The following is a 16,430-nucleotide window of genomic DNA, read 5'->3' on the forward strand; positions in this document are numbered from 1 at the left end:
AAGAAAAGAAGGGGTCAAAATCAAAAGGCACCATGTAAACTCAAACCTAGAGAATGAACTCATCTGACGCAGAGAGGAAAAGTCCTGATACAAGCATTTCAGAGAGAGAGAGAGGGAAAGAGAGAGAGAGAGAGAGAGAGAGAGAGAGAGAGAGAGAGAGAGAGAGAGAATTCTCTGACTATCACAGTTTTGTGTGCTAGACCCTATCTGAATGCTATTCCACAGAGTGTTAAAGGTCAGACCTGAGAGGTATCTCCTGTCACTCTTCACCCTCTTTTCACGGTCCAATTCCTTTCACATATTAGGAACCCAGGAGGGCGTATTAACGCAGATGTTGCTTTTTGAGACAGGCTTTTATGGAGCCTAGACTACGTTCTAACTTGCTATGTAGCTGAGCGTGACCTTGGCCTTCTGATCCTTTCGTGGGGACTGACAACATTAGTCGTTCTGTGGTACGGTTGAAAGGAAGGTTTTTGTTTTAAAAGATTTACTTATATAATACATTTATTATGTATACAGCATTGTGCCTGCATGTAGGCCTGCACGCCAGAAGAGGGCATCAGATCCCTTTATCGATGGTTGTGAGCCACCCTGTGGTTGCTGAAAATTAAACTCAGGATCTCTGGAGGAGCAGTCAGTGCTCTTGACAGGGCAACCAGCTCCCCAGCCACCTAGGAAAGGTTTTTATTACAGGTATAAGAGAGAGAGAGAACAGATAGAAAGAAGTAGTCTGAACACAGCCAGCTACCTAGCTGGACTTGGCCACGGGAAGGCCTGTGCTAGAGTTGTGCCTAGCTGCTCACTCTCCTCAGGCCGGGGAGACAGGAAGGGAAGGCGGTGGAGGAGCCAGACTGGCCTGTCTAGGCTGTCTAGGCTGTGTAAGGATATAGGCAGGGGAGTTTTGGTTTTATGGTTAGTCTTGAGCAGGATCATTTGACGAGTGGATTCAGAAGAAGGGGGGAGGCCAATGATTGCATTCTAGACAGGGGCAGACCAGTTTTGGAACCGACCTGGGTTGCCATGGTCCAGGGAATCCTGGGATTCCATCCATATCTAGGAGGAAGGGGAGTCAGTTTTGGACCATCAGAAGAACTTCCCAGGGATCTAACCTGAAATACTCAATTCGTTAATCATTGGTCTCTAGGCATTTGTCATTTGTCACTGGGCTCGGACAAGGAAGTAGGCTCAGATAAGAACGTTAGAAACAGCGACTGTGGGGATTTGTTTACTACTTAGCCTAATTATTACCTTGTTTGATTTTTTTGGCTTACTACTTTGCTTTATTACTATCTCGTGTGATCTCCTTGTTTACTACTTCGTTCGATTACTTTGTCTTTGATCTAAGAACTGACCCTGTTTTTTGGATGTACCTAGAATGATATAAAAGCAGAAAAAAATAAAGCTTCTTCAGCCTCAGCACTGGCTGGGGTCATCTTACAGTTTTGTCTAATTGTTTCCCTTTTTCCTTTTCAATCCTCCATCCCTTCTTCCCTCCCTTGAGACCCTTGTTGACTGACTGAGCTGGCTTGGTCAGGTCCCCAATCCACACAGTCACACACCCGCACCTGCACACAGGTTTTAGAAGGCGCCTATATCGGCTGTGTAAGGCAAGGTGACAAGCAAAAGACAAAACGGGCTCCGGCAAAACCACAGGTCCCTGTCCTCAAAAAGCTCGCCCAAGTCGTAAATTAACCGAACAGGCACACAACTTTTTGCGAGGCTGTTGGGGGACAGGTTTGAACCTACTTTTCACTCCCCAGGTGCCACAGCGAGGGACTGGTGTGGGCTCGTGGCTTCGCCCGGCCGTCGGGGGGCGCTGCCTCCTCCGGGACGGCGGGGGGCGCTGCGGGCCGTGCGGCGGGGGGCGCTGCCTCCTCCGGGACGGCGGGGGGCGCTGCGGGCCGGGCGGCCGGGGCGGCCCGGGCCGGCGCGGCGAGCGGCTTGGCGGATGGAGAGTCTGGCCGCGGCCGGCGGCGCCGCCTCCTCGTCGGGCCGGGCACGGCGGGCCGGGGCCTTTGTGTGAGGCGGCGGCGGCGGCGGCGATGGTGCTCGGGCCCCGCGGAGCCGGGTAAGCGCGGTCGGGTCCAGCCGGACTCCCGCTCGTCCTTTCTGTCGCCCTGGCTGGGCGCGCCCCGCCGGTGTCCCCGGCCGGCCCTGTCCTCCCTCCCCGCGGCCGGGCCGCGTCTCCCGGGCCTCCGCTCGGCCGGCTCCCGCGGCGCGGGGCCTGGGTCGCACCGGGGCAACCCGCGCTGTCCGCAGCCACCGAGGTGCGCCCTCACTGCGGTGCTGCGCCCCAGCCTGGTGCTGCCCCTGCCCTGGCGGATCGCGGGGAGACCGCGGCTCCCACAGACCGTTGGTTGGGGCGCACTCCTTGCAAGTTGCAGATCCACAGGGTACCCGGAGCCTCCCACGGTGAATGAGTGACCGCCAGGGCCTGGGAGACGCATGCTTGGTACCCAACAATACTCAGACGAGTGCTGGGCCCCGGGAAAAGTTGGGAATTGTTGGTAGAACCTGGTGCGATGGAGAAAGGGGCTGTGTAGCTCGGGGCGAGTTGTGCTACGCACGGGCATGTGACTAACTGTTCCTCCGAGGTGTGCAAGACCCCAAAGGGGAAAAAGTGATGCTAAAAACGCTTGAAGGAATCTCCCTCTTGCTTTAGGCATCCAGTTATTACTATACACTTGGTAAAGACAGATACAGGGTACCTACATGATGTAAATACCACAGTTGTGTTCGCTTTGCTTTCTTCTGTAGTTATGAGTTTAGCTTTATCCACAGAATACAGTAACATCGAGAAATCAGCACCCAGAATGGGTCTGGGAGAAGGGCCAGAGAATAGGCATGTAGTCCACGAAGGGGGAGATGAGGATTCAAGGGTGTGAGGTTTCTGAGCTGGCTGTGGTGGCTCCTGTCTGTAATCTAGCATTTGGGAGATGGAGGCAGGAGGGTCATAATGAGATCAAGATCGTCCTTAGTAACAGAGCGATTTCAAAGTCAGCGAGGGCTACCTAAGAGCTCAAAAGAAAAAAAGGGTTGAGAGGTTTGTATATGAACTTGAAAGGACAGCTATGGTAGGTGACTAAGGTGCAACTGTTACCTCTTCCTCCGCAGCTAACGGAGCGTTGATAATGGTATATTTGTGGCATTTGGCATTGTGAGGTAAGAGAGTGGACTTATACTCCAGGCTACCCTAAACTGATGTTGCTGCCCCAGGCTTCCAAGTGCTAGAATTACAGGTATATACTATTGTACCTGGCCTCTTCAGTTTTTTTTTTTAATATTAAATGAATTTATTTGGTTTTTGTTTTGTGTGGATGAATGTTTGCCTCCGTGCATGTAAGTGTACCGTGTGTGTCTGTGGCCTGCAGAAATTGGAAGAAGGTGTCAGACCCCCTGGAACTAGAGTTGTAGACATGTGGGTGCCAGGGATGGAACCTGGGTCCTCTGCATGAACAGCAGATGCTCTTAGCTGCTGAGCTGTCTTTCCAATCCCAGCTCCTTAGACTTTCAAGATCAAGCTAATTGACTTTTTTCCCCCTCATCCCTTTTGGGTTCCTCATGATGATTCTGCAGTTGGGTATGTGCAGGGTGAAGATCCCCCACCCCCACCCCACCCGTTATCTTCGGCTCCAGTTTTCCCTGTTCGTTCAGCTAGGACACATTGAGAATGGTTGTATTTTTCTCCTGCACAGAGCCCTTTTTTTAGGGATGTTTCGCTGTCTTGCCCACAGATTGACCTTGCTGATACTGAGGCAACTTCCCAGGAGCTGCTAAGATGGGCATGAGGATCAAACTGCAAAGCAGCAACCACCCCAACAACCTGCTGAAGGAACTCAACAAGTGCCGGCTGTCAGAGACCATGTGCGATGTCACCATCGTGGTGGGGAGCCGCTCCTTCCCTGCCCACAAAGCCGTGCTGGCTTGTGCCGCTGGTTACTTCCAGAACCTCTTCTTAAACACCGGGCTAGATGCTGCCCGCACCTATGTGGTGGACTTCATTACTCCTGCCAACTTTGAGAAGATCCTGAGCTTTGTGTACACATCAGAGCTCTTCACAGACCTGATCAACGTTGGGGTCATCTATGAGGTCGCTGAGCGTCTGGGTATGGAGGACCTCCTCCGAGCCTGCCATTCCACTTTCCCTGACCTAGAGAGCACCACGATCGCTAAGTCCTTAACCAGTACCAGTGACAGCCCATGTGTCACTCTGAGTTGTCCTTCAGTTGATCCCACCCACCCCCTGGGAGAGCTCCGGGGGAGTGGGGAACACTTTGGTCCCGATAGAAACTATGCACTGCCTACTGATGCAGGAGGAAGCTATAAAGAGGAAGAGCGGGCTATCGCGGGCGACACTAATCATAGCTTGCCTCTGCCACAAGTACCACTGCCACCAAAGTCAGAAGACCATGACGCCCCTGTTCCCTTCACTTCTGTTCCTAGTATGGTGACCCCACCACCAGTCCTAGGCACGGTCAGCACAGGCATCCAGACCAGCACTACAAGTTCTTGCCAGCCATACAAAGTTCAAAGCAATGGAGACTTCGGTAAAAGCAACTTCTTCACCTCGGATAATGCTCTAGACATTACACCCCAGACCAATCCCTGTTTGAGCAATAACGACCAGGCCAGAGACCCAGGCTTTGGGCAGATGGATGAGCTCCAGCTGGAGGACTTGGGGGACGAGGATCTGCAGTTTGAGGACCCAGCTGAAGACCTTGGGACCACCGAGGAGGTGATTGAGTTGAGCGATGACAGCGAGGACGACCTGGCCTTCGGTGACAACCGGGAGAATAAGGCCATGCCTTGCCAGGTATGCAAGAAAGTCCTAGAGCCCAACATCCAGCTGATAAGGCAGCATGCTCGGGACCATGTAGACTTGCTCACAGGCAACTGCAAGGTGTGTGAGACCCACTTCCAGGACCGAAACTCCCGGGTGACCCACGTCCTGTCTCACATCGGCATTTTCCTGTTTTCCTGCGACATGTGTGAGACAAAGTTCTTCACCCAGTGGCAGCTGACCCTGCACCGGCGGGATGGAATATTTGAGAACAATGTCATTGTCCACCCTAACGAACCCCTGTCTGGGAAGCTGGGTCTCTTCCCAGGGGCAGCCTCCCCAGAGTTGAAATGTGCTGCCTGTGGGAAAGCGTTGGCCAAAGATTTCCATGTGGTCCGTGGCCACATCCTGGAGCACGTGAGTTTGAAGGGCCAGGCCTGCAGTGTCTGCGATCAGCGCCACCTCAACCTATGCAGCCTCATGTGGCACACGCTCTCCCATCTGGGCATTTCCGTCTTCTCCTGTTCTGTCTGTGCCAGTAGTTTTGTAGACTGGCACCTTCTAGAGAAGCACATGGCTGTGCACCAGAGCCTGGAGGACGTCCTGTTCCGCTGCCACTTATGCAGCCAGAGCTTCAGGTCTGAGGCAGCCTACCGCTACCACGTCAGCCAGCACAAGTGTAGCAGTGGCCTTGACCCACGTCCCGCTGTGGGGCTACCACACCTAGCCCTCCAGAAGCGGAAGCTGCCCGCTGAGGACTTTCTGAGTGAGGAGCTGGCTCTGCAGGGCCAACCAGGGAATAGTAAGTACAGCTGCAAGGTCTGTGGCAAAAGGTTCGCCCACACAAGCGAGTTCAACTACCACCGACGGATCCACACAGGCGAGAAACCTTACCAGTGCAAGGTTTGCCACAAATTCTTCCGAGGTCGCTCGACCATCAAGTGCCACCTCAAGACGCACTCAGGGGCACTCATGTACCGCTGCACCGTCTGTGGCCACTACAGTTCCACCCTTAACCTTATGAGTAAACATGTCGGTGTGCACAAAGGCAGCCTCCCACCTGACTTCACCATCGAGCAGACCTTCATGTACATTATACATTCCAAAGAGGCTGAAAAGAACCCGGACAGCTGACTGGGAACCCGCAGAGCCCGAGGGAGCTCCCAGGTGGCCGCCGGGATAGTGATTTTCTAAAGGCTGTCAGTCCTTCCCCAGCTGACGCTACAGTTTGCCTTGTTTGTGTTGTGTTGAGAGAAGAAATAGCACATAAGCTGTTACTGCTTTTGAAAGGCAACAGCCCTGTTACATTTACCTCCTTACCTGTTCTCGCCCACAGAGGGCTGCATCTTGATTTTTGAGGCTGGCTTTAGGATCTAGTCAAGCAGCCGGGTTAAACTAGGTCCCCTTCGCCGGTTTCTCTAGTTTTAGTTTACTGATAGGTTTTATGCTGCTAAGAGTCTGACCAACAGCCTCACTCGATGGGGTTTTCACTGTGGCTGTGACTGCCAGTCTTTGGCCAGACCACAGCTGTGAGGAGGTTTGGGGATTGTGGTCATTCAGAAGGGACTAGCAGCAGGGCAGTTCATGTCGGGTACCCACGCCTCCTCAGCAGGGGCAAGGTGTCAGGAGCGGAGGGCACTACTTGCTCCACACCTCGGCTCTCCTGATTGGACGATTGAACGGTGGAAGTCTCTTGGCAGCTAGATCCAAACTGGGGACCAGGCTTTCTGTTTAGGTTGGAAAGCTTTGGGGTACCCCATGGTGCCACCAGACGGGGCAGCCTCCATGGATGGAAGAAGGGCTCTTCCTTTCTCCTCATTTCCAAAGAAGCGCGGTTTTGTAGAGCGAAAACCCTGGACGTCAAACCTTCTGTCAAGAGCAGGGAGGACAGAGAGCCGCCTCAGTGTAGTCGTCTGCCATCTGGCTACCTCCGTAAACTTCCGTCTCCTGGGCATGGAGGAGAGGTCTCAGACAGCAGCAGTCTTGCCTTAATTTACATCGAGTCTCCCACTCAGGACGGTTTAACCTACAGTGTAGATGAGAAGACCATGTGAGTTTATGGTGGAGCATGAGCCCTTCTGGATTAAAGGAACCTGCGTCACCGGTGACTGCATGGCAGGGTGTGCATTCTGACTGTCCCAGTTGGGTAACTTGTTTACTTGGTGGTAACAGTGTGGGAGTTTGGCAGTTCACCTTTGACCTGCTGGAATTATCCTGATCTGTCATTGCATCACCCCCAGGGGGCGCTCTTGGATGGTAGCTGGCTTAGGCCTTCTGCGCAACTGTTTGGCTCCATTCTTAGTCTATGAAGGGGTCTTGCCCAAAAGAGGCTGGAGAGGACCCTTGATCTTGCATACTTATAAGTAGCTCATACTACCTCACCCTGCTCAGGTGAGCTCTAAGTCCCGAATTTTGGGCCCAGCCACCGACACTGCCCCCCCCCCCCAGTGGGACTCAGCCGCACTCTGGGCTGTTTCATAAACAAGTGGTTTTAATTAACTCACAAAGCCTTTCTAGACATTAATATTTATTTTATTATTATTATTATTTTGTTTTGTATATGTACTACCCAGCATCTCTTTTCGATAAATGACTTTAGGAAAATGAGTTTCTCAAGCAAGGAGCCACATTCCAGCAGAGGGTTATGGCTGCAGAGGGGAGAACAGGGGTGTAACTAGGAGAGAGTGTGCCAGGCCTTTTAAGCAGCACAGTTTCTCCAAGCATAGTCTCTAGCAGAGCAAACTCAGATCAGTCACAGGAAGAAGGTGTTTGCACAGTTTTTTATCCTTCCGACATAGGGAGCATCCTATCCCTATATATTAAGACACAGAGGCAAACCAAAGCAGTATACAGTTGGGCTGGCCGGCCAACTTTCCCAGGGCTTTGAACTGAGAAAGCCGGTGAGTTGGTGCCAAGACCTTCCTGAGCTGAATGATGCAGCTCAAACAGTTAAGGACACCCCTCCCTCCCCATCTGAACGTGGTGTTTTCACAGGGAAGAGGTTGCTGTCGCTTTTAGTTTCTGACTTACAGTTTACACTGGGGATGTGTATCACACTACAATGACAGATCTGCTGGAATTTCTAAGCTTCCCCTCCCTAGATTGCTGCTGAGGAGTGAGTACCGAATGGTTGCTGAGATCGGAGAAACCCTTTTCCTTAGCATAAGGCATTGTGGATGCTGGGTGGTCCGTGTACTTAACTTGAAACTGTGAAGTTTTCCCTTTTTGCCATGAACCAAAAAGCAGATCCTTTGAAGTTTTGTCCTTGGAACACTAAAACACAAACTGTATCTTCTGATCCCTTCAGGTTAATTGATCAGGGAGGTCCAGTTGGTCCCGTTAGACAGGCAGCCATTGGGACCAGTAGCTCAGGAGGCTCATTGCCCAAACCATGCCTCTTCGGGTAGCCCCATGTTCGGACCAGTCTCCCCTTCTGTGTGAAGTTGTATTTGCTTTCCCTGCAGCTAGTTCTTCCTTCTCTTGATGAGATTTACTCAAAACATTACTTGGTAGTGAAGGGTACTCCAGGACCCCTGATGGGAGGTGTTAACTTTATTTTGCATTTTTAACTTAACACCCATTTGATTTCACGCCCCCTTCATCCCTGGATTCCCACTTAGTACTATTTCCTGCTGTATCACAGTAGAATTCTCTCTGACCTTTGAATGCTCTGTCTTTGTTTGTTCCCCGTCCCCTGCCTTTTATTTTATTTTTTGGTCTGCACTCAGAACCAGCTGTACAGTGTTCAGAACTGTCGTTCAACAATTATTAGGAGTATCTAGTTGGCTATTTGAAGGACATTAAGCCGGACTTGGGGACATCCCTGGCTCGTTTCTAAGGGGAAATTACAATGTTGATGTGGCACACTGGCATTAACAGCATGTGCTGCTTGTGGCCAGAAGGTGTGTCCACACATGCTGGTGTCCCCTGACAGCTCCATGATGCCAGGGACATCAGAAAGCCCTACTGAACGAACCCTGGTATTTGGTTCTAAATTTTAAGATTCTGTGGAGTTCCTACAGTTCACGGCCAGTTGGGAAGAAAAGAGGTGTTGGTGGGGTCAGGTGACCCTAAGAACAGGAAAGACATAGGCGAGAATTACTTTTGACTTTATTGTGACCTATCCCCAGCCCCTTGTCTACAGGGCAAACCTGTAAGCCTCAGAACTTTTCACCCAGGCAGGACTTTGCTACTGATTATCTTCCTTTTCTGGGTTCCTGCTGTGCTCTCTCCACCAAACCCTAGACTACTCAACCTTGAAAGTGAATTCAGATCCCTTTATACATGGACTCTGAATTCGTTGGCATGGTAGTGGGCCCTATGAAATGGTCTTTGCCTGGCTGGGAGTGTGTACACGTCCCAGTCACATCAAGTGAGACCGAAAGTGGGTGCACGTATACATCTCCGTGTGATGGTACGTCATGATCAGTGTCTAAGAAGACGCCCCCTGTGGCAGTGACCCTGACATTTCCCCTCTGCCAGTCCCCACCCACCCCATCTGGAGTAGCTCAAGTCTCCTGTGAGGCAGAGAGGCCGTTGCTGTCTAACTCCTTCCATTAAATTAAGAAGTACTGACCTCCTAAATATTTAAGTGTTTACTATCTGCTGTAAAGTTTTGTATATTTTGTAAACCTTTCCCTCCCCAAAACAGTAGACGTCTAAAATCGTACATCTGATTCTTTTCTATTCCATTGTTCAGCACAAAGTGTGGTTTTTATTTAGAATAAAAAAAAGAGAGATGGAGGGGAAAGAAAGGAATGTGAAGTGAGAGTTCCTTTTCCGTGTCTGCACACATTTACACAGACCTCTGGTTCTGGCACACTTCATGAGCTTCACCAGCCCAACAATGCCAGGGCTCTCGGTGACACATTGTGTTTCCTGGGGCTGGGATTCCCCAGCATGGGCTTGTTGACTGTTTCAGTGAGAAATGAGGTCGAAGACTCAGTGTTTCAGGGAGAAGCCTCTGAGGAGACCTGTCAGCCTGTAGAGAACTGCAGATCCCTGCAGCGGTCTCGGCCCAGAGCTAGGGAGCAAGGGTTCTTGGTGAAGTGGTGCTTCTGAGTGGGAGGCAGACGGAGAGGGGAAAGATGCCTCAAGCAGGAGGCAGAGGCTTGGTGTCATCATTGTGTCCCTCAGAGAACACAGGGCTATGGTTCATTTGGTCTCAGAGCTTGACTGAGGCCCAAAGCCTGGCCAGTCATCTGTTGACGTGGGTAAATGTCTGCAAGGCAGAACAGGCTTGTAGTCGGTATGTCTGTCTATCCCTTCCATGGGTACACAGGCCCTCAGGAGATCCATTTGGTAATACCTGGTCTCAGGGACGAGGTTTCTGTGGTCACCTATGAATAAGGTGTATACCAGGGCTCACCTTAGACAAATGGGCATCAAGGCTTAGCTTGCACTTTAAGTGGGGACAAGCGAAGAAGGTCTTTCTAATGCATTTCTGCATCATTTGGTTAATTTTTTTTTTTTTTAAATGTACCTCAAGCAGCAACTAAGACTTCTGGGTCAACGAGCCTTCAGCTGTGCCACTGAGTGGCGGTCCAGGACTCAAGACCCTCTTAGCTTTACCAGTGAGCAGTCAATATTGGTTTCCCTCTTCATGTTTGATAGACCCAGGGAGCACCCACCATGGAACATGTGAGGGATTTGTCTGGTAAGCACAGGGTGAGGTTTCTAAAAGCAAAGGTGGTTTCTAGTTGAGTAGTTGTTCAGCCTTCCAGGGAGTTAGGGAGGCAGCTCAGTAAAGTGTCTGCCACACACGTGTGAGCACCCACGATGGGCATGGTGGTGATGTGCATTTGTAACCCTAGTGATTGAGGGCATGGGTAACAGGTCAGGTTGTGGAACTTGCTGGCCAGCCAGCTGGTGAGCTAGGTTCAGTGAGACCCTCTCTCAGAGTAGAAGTTGGAAGGCCATTGAGGAAGAGCTGCTGTTGGCCTTTTTGGTCTGCATGTTTGCATATACACACAACCATCCCAGGTACACTGCTGGTAGGAGAGCCAGGGAGACAGAGATCAGAGGAAAGTATGGGACGGGTCTGCAAGTCCATCGCCCTCCAGGTGGTTTCCAGAGGCCACGGACAGAAGCTACAGTCTAAAGCTTTTGTGTGTTTGCGAGCCCTTCATGTTCACAGCCCTAGTTTCCCAAGTCTGGTAAATGAGCCTTTGCCAGGGACCCACTTGTTTTCAAGAGGATGTCTTTTTTTTTTTTTTTTCCATAGTTTTAATAGACAGATTGTTGGGTAGGGGGACTCGGGAAAGGCTCGACTAGAGAGAACTCAACTGTAGTGTTCTGGAAATCAGTCTTTGGCCTCCCCTCTCCCTGCATGGGAGGAGGAGTACCTACAGCAGCTCCCAAGGTGTCCTCTGAAGAATGGCTGTTCCCTGACATTGCCAAGATCTGGAGAAATAAGATGGGCGTGGAATCACTAGTGGCTGTATCTCCCTTGGAGAGGGAGGTCATTTGTGAGGAGGCCTCCGCTTTAGGGGAGGAGGGGGCAGGATGAGTTGGGGGAGGGGAGGATGCCACAGGGAAATGGAGCCACATTTCCTGGATGACTGGGTGGAGGAGCCATCCTGCTGAGCCAGCTGCCGGGTGCCTGCCCAAGACCCAGCTGGCTGTAATCCTCACCCCCTTGATTTATCGAACTCAGGGCCAGGGATGAGGCACAGCTACGGAACGTCCTGCCGGAGCCTCCTGGGTCCTTGGCCTCTGGCCTCTTGTCCTCACAACTTGCATAGTGAGCTGGAATATCAACGAGCAGACAAACACAAAGGGAAAGTTTTGCAAGGTTCCGGTGGGGCTCATTTTTTCCGGCCAGGGTGATTTATGAAACAAGGGCAGTACGTTCCCTCTGTGGAGCATCCCTTAGCCTCTCTGCCTTCCTCAACCCAGCTGGAAGTACACAGTTCTGAGATTCCCAGCGCGGGTGTCTGTCTCTATGATTTATTTATTTCGCTTCTCTGCCCCACCCCCACCTGTGTGGCCCTCTTAGACATCAGTACCCAAACAAATAGTAAACTATCAAGGAAAGACTCATTCTCCGTCCGTCCCGAACCTTCTCCCTCTCCCTACAGCAACATTTTGATATACTTAACATTGACCCTGAACAAGCCAGTCCTTCCCACCCCCTCCCACAGACCTCTGGCATCCCCCTCTCAACTTTGTTCTTGGTGGAAGAAGCTAGAATCTACCTTAGCTGGCTATGGAATTGCAGAGTGTAGGTGAGGTGTTCGGAGGCAGAGAGGAGGCCTGCACGTTTCTGATGGCGTGGGTGTGCAGATCCGCTGCAGCGGGCAGGCTGCCCTCTTTGGTAATGATGATGGAGTGCTGGGTGGAAGATGAAGAGGAGGCTCGACCGCCTGCTGCCCTGGCCTGCTCCTTGGGAAGGTAACGGACCACAAGGCTCAGCAGTCGGCCCCGGAAGCTCGGGCTGAGAAAGTTGTAGAGGATGGGGTTGGCGACACAGTGTAGCATGGAGAAGCAGTCAATGATTTCGTAGAAGAAGTAGAGGAAGTTAACCAGGTTGCAGTGAAGGAAGATGTGGGTTGTGTGCAGAGTGAGCAGCAGCATAGTCACGTGGTAGGGCAGCCAGCAGATGACAAAGACAGCTATGTAAGCCCACATCAACAGACAGTGGCGCCTGCTCTCTGTCTGCCCTTGCCTCCGAAGCCGGCAGGCTGACAGGATATTAAACACTGCGATGAGAGGAAAAGGCAGTAGGAAGCCCAGGATGGTAGCCGACAGGGCCACTGCCAGGGCCCAGGCGCTGTACGTTTCAAAAGGTGCTAGGAAGAGGCACATGGGCTCGGAGCCATCCAGCAGCTGGATATGTACCACCTCAGGCAGTGGGATGATGGCGGAGAGGACCCAGACGCCTGCGCACACGGCCCTCCGTATTCGGTGCTGGTGGCGCTGCCAGGAGGGAGAGGTATTGGTGAGGGTGACGTAGCGGTCAATGCTGAGGCAGGTGAGGAAGAAGATGCTGCTGTACATGTTGGCAAGGTAGAAATAATGAATGAAGCGACAGGAGAAGCTGCCCCAGAGCCAGGTGTACTCCAGCATGACCTCCAGCATCCAAACAGGCAGAGACAGGATGATGCCCAGGTCCGCGACGGCCATGTTGAGGATGTATAAGTTCAGCATCCCCACCCGGCCTGAGCGGCGGCAGTTGACACATATCACCAGGACGTTCTCCACTAACCCTACCACAAAGATGGCCAGGTAGAAGACAAAGAGGACCACTTGTTTGGTGTTCTCATTGAGTTCCATGTGGCAATCAGAAAAGGTTTGGTTGAAGAGATGGAGCAGCTCTGTCCAGTTGTGGATCTCTCTAAAATCATTGTCAGGTGCCAAGGTGGAGACCGGCCTGGAGCTGGGTATGACTGACATGAGGGCCAGCTAGTGTCTGCTGGAAAGAAGAGAGGGTCGGAAAAGAAACGAGAGAGAGAGGGTCCCGGAGAAGTCAGCCCCTGTTCCCACAACTAAAAGCCTCAGGAGCCGAGGGGAACTGAGGCTGACGAGAAAAGCAAGTTTAGGACTCAGACTGACTGTGTAAGTTTGACTCAAGGGAGACATTTTGTAGGAAAATCGGTGTTATTTGTACCCAACAAGGTTCTTCCCAGCATTGGTAATCCCAGCTTACCAGAAGCCCCAGTAGTCTCTTAACTCCTACTCCCTCTTGAGAATTTACTAATTTACTTCAATTTTCATGAGGGGCTCCTGCTCTGCCTTGTTATTTGGTCATAGGTTTGGGATACACAGACACACAGACAGACACCCACCCACCCCTCGAACCTCTGAACTCACTCCCCCACGCCCCAACCCCACCCCTGGGAAAAATCTTTGGATCTCTCGGGAAAGCCATTTGTCTCCAGTCCCTGCCTGCCATCTTCTGAGGGAGAAGACAGCACTCACCTGGATTTCTCTGGGGAGCACCTGTCCGGGAGAGCCTATGGATGGGGCTGTGAGCCACCAGGAGGCTGCAGAGGCAGCTTTGTGGAGCAGGCTCTGTTGCTGGCTTCAGGCAGCTCTGCTTGCCTGCGGGAAGTAGCTGTCACTGGCTGAGGCGCTGTGGGAGACGGCTGGGGTTTTTCCTGTATTCTTCCAATCCAGTCAAAGGGGACGGACATCGGAGTGTGTGTAGTGTGTCAGGGATGGGAGTGGGGAGGTGGTCAGGCTGCAAGCTTTGAAACCCAGACTCAGTAGCTGTATGGATTAGCCCTCTCTGCCCCCCAGCCTCAGTTCTCACTTCTGCAAAATGGGGCAACCTCAGTATCTAGTAAAAGGGATGTTGTGAGACCTCAAGGCAAAAACAAACAAACAAACAAACAAAACCAAAAGAACAACGAAAACTAAAACAAAACCTCATGGCAAATTTCTTTCTTCTTTAATAAAAGAAAAATAAGATTTATTTTATGAGTGTGAGTTTATTTTGCCCGCATGTACATACAAGCACCACATTTATGCCTGATCACTGAGGAAGTCAGAGAAGGTTGGATCTCCTGCAACCGGAATTGTGGATGGTTGTGGGTGCTGGGAACCAAGTCCCAGTCCTCTGCAAGAGCAACAAGTGCTCTTAGCTGTCAAGCTGTCTCTCTACCCCCCAGGGCAAATTTCTTATATGAATTCAGAAGTGCGTGCTTTCATCTCTCCCAATGGTGTAGAGCCTCACTCCCCCGTGTGTCAAACACCAGGCATGTGGCACACGGCAGACCATCTGGACCTGGGTCTGCGTTTTGTAAGATGTACAGACAAGGGTGTGCTGACTGCACGGGATATGTTTGTGGGACTGAAATCCTCACAACAAAATTAGCCATTTTAAAGATCTTATTTTTTTTTTTGTGTGTGTGTGTGTGTGTGTGTGTGTGTGTGTGTGTTGTGTATGACACATGTGTGCTGGTGCCTAAGAGTCCAGAAGAGGGTGTTAGATCCCTGGAGCCAGAGTTACAGGCAGTTGTGAGTCACTCCCTGTGGGTATTGGGAACCAAATTCAGGTCCTCTGTAAAAGCAGCAAGTGTTCTTAGCTGCTTAGCCACCTCTCCAGCCCCCAAATTAACCATTTTAAACTGTACAGTTCAATGACATTTCAGCACATGCTGTGCTGACTAGCTGTATGCCAACCTAACACAAGCTTGTGTCGTCTGAAAGGAAGGAACCTTGATGAGACCATGCCTCCGTAAGATCTGTGGCAAGCCTGTAGAGCATTTTCTTACTTGATTGACGGGGAAGGACCCAGCCATGGTTGGTGGGGCCATCCCTGGGCTGGTGGTCCTGGGTTCTAGAAGAAGGCAGGCTGAGCAAGCCAGTAAGCAGCACTCCTCCATGGCCTCTGCCCCAGCTCCTGCCTCCAGGTAACAGCTGTGCTTGAGTTCCCGTCCTGACTTCCTTCAGTGATGGACTAAGATGTAGAAGCTTAAACCAAAAAACCCTTTCCTCCCTAAGTTGCTTTCGGTCATGATGTTTCAGCAAAAGAAGAATAGACATCTTTGTTTATTTGTCTATTTACAAATAAATAGAATGACTTGGGAAAACAGAAAACAAAGAATAGACATCTTTGTTTTCTTCTCTCCTCCATTTCTCTCTCTCTCTCTCTCTCTCTCTCTCTCTCTCTCTCTCTCTCTCTCTCTCTCTCCCTCCTCTCCCACCCCGTACATGCAGGTGTGTCTGCAGAGGCCAGAGATCAGTGTCAACTGTCCTTCCCTATTGTTCTTCATTTTATTTTCTTACATTTTTAAAGATTTATTTATTTATCATATATACGTACACTGTAGCTGTCTTCAGACACACCAGAAGAGTGCACCAGATCCCATTACAGATGGTTGTGAGCCACCATGTGGTTGCTGGGATTTGAACTCAGGACCTCTGGAAGAACAGTCAGTGCTCTTAACCTCTGAGCTATCTCTCCAGTCCCTTACATATTTTAAATGGCTTTATTTTTAACTGTAGGTGTTTGTGTGTCTGTGCATGTATGTGCCACATGTTTGTGAGTGTCCTTGATGGCCAGAAGAGGGTGGCAGATCCCCTGGAGCTGGAGGCATATGTGGTTGTGAGCCACTCCACATGGAAGCTTCCAACCCATCTGAGGTCCCCGGAATAGCAATGAGCTCTCCTAACTCATGAGCCGTCGTGCCAACCTCACCCTATTTCTATTTATTTTTGACAGTGTAGTTCATTGGACTTGAAACTCCCTTCTCAGATGATCAGCAAGCCCCTGAATCCTCCTGTCTCTGCTTTCCCCCAGCGTTTGGTTACAGGTAAACTCAGGCCCTCGTGGCTTCTTACACACAGGCCACCTGGTCTTCCCCTGCTGCTCTTTTCCTTGTCTGAGGTAGTGTCTTCTTGTAGCTTAGGCTAGTCTGGAAAGCAGTATGTAGCACAGGTGGGTCTTGAACTTGTGATTCTCTGCTTCCCTAGTGCTGGGATTATCACTGTGTGCCACTGTGGCCAGCCCTGATTTTTCTGCTTTCCCAAGTCATTCTATTTATTTGTAAAAAGAACTCTGTCATGAGCTATGAGAGGGTCAACTGTGGTTTAACTTTTCAAACAGTTCTGTATCTCTTTGCTCTTGTACACACACGACCTTCATTTCTCTTGTATAGGATCCCCTGACCAGTGAGGACTTTGTGAGAATTTTCACACACAGCTG

The 16,430-nt window shown here is 51.0% G+C and overlaps 2 protein-coding genes across 3 annotated transcripts; one reads left to right on the forward strand and one right to left on the reverse strand.

Annotated features, from left to right (window-relative positions):
- Window positions 1–1,982: 1,982 nt before the first annotated feature.
- On the forward strand, window positions 1,983–9,534 carry Zbtb39 (zinc finger and BTB domain containing 39). The gene is made up of 2 exons (NM_001130537.2): window positions 1,983–2,068; window positions 3,735–9,534. Exon 2 carries the CDS (start codon window positions 3,779–3,781, stop codon window positions 5,912–5,914), a length of 2,136 nt encoding a protein of 711 aa, NP_001124009.1. The 5' UTR covers window positions 1,983–2,068; window positions 3,735–3,778; the 3' UTR covers window positions 5,915–9,534.
- Window positions 9,535–9,570: 36 nt separating this feature from the next.
- Ackr5 (atypical chemokine receptor 5) lies at window positions 9,571–13,838 on the reverse strand. Of its 2 annotated transcripts, none has more exons than XM_087556008.1 (3): window positions 13,700–13,833; window positions 11,977–13,193; window positions 9,571–11,527 (listed from the first exon to the last, which is right to left on the reverse strand). In XM_087556008.1, the coding sequence occupies exon 2, from the start codon at window positions 13,172–13,174 to the stop codon at window positions 11,978–11,980; it is 1,197 nt and encodes a 398-aa protein (XP_087412134.1). In that variant the 5' UTR covers window positions 13,175–13,193; window positions 13,700–13,833; the 3' UTR covers window positions 9,571–11,527; window position 11,977. The 2 variants fall into 2 exon arrangements, with proteins under 2 accessions (XP_087412134.1, NP_445754.2); NM_053302.3 differs by having other exon boundaries at window positions 10,982–11,527; window positions 11,977–13,190; window positions 13,700–13,838.
- Window positions 13,839–16,430: the final 2,592 nt, after the last annotated feature.

This window comes from Rattus norvegicus, chromosome 7, assembly GCF_021556685.1.
Source record: "Rattus norvegicus strain SHRSP/BbbUtx chromosome 7, alternate assembly SHRSP_T2T, whole genome shotgun sequence".
In the NCBI taxonomy this organism is placed as follows: Eukaryota; Metazoa; Chordata; class Mammalia; order Rodentia; family Muridae; genus Rattus; species Rattus norvegicus.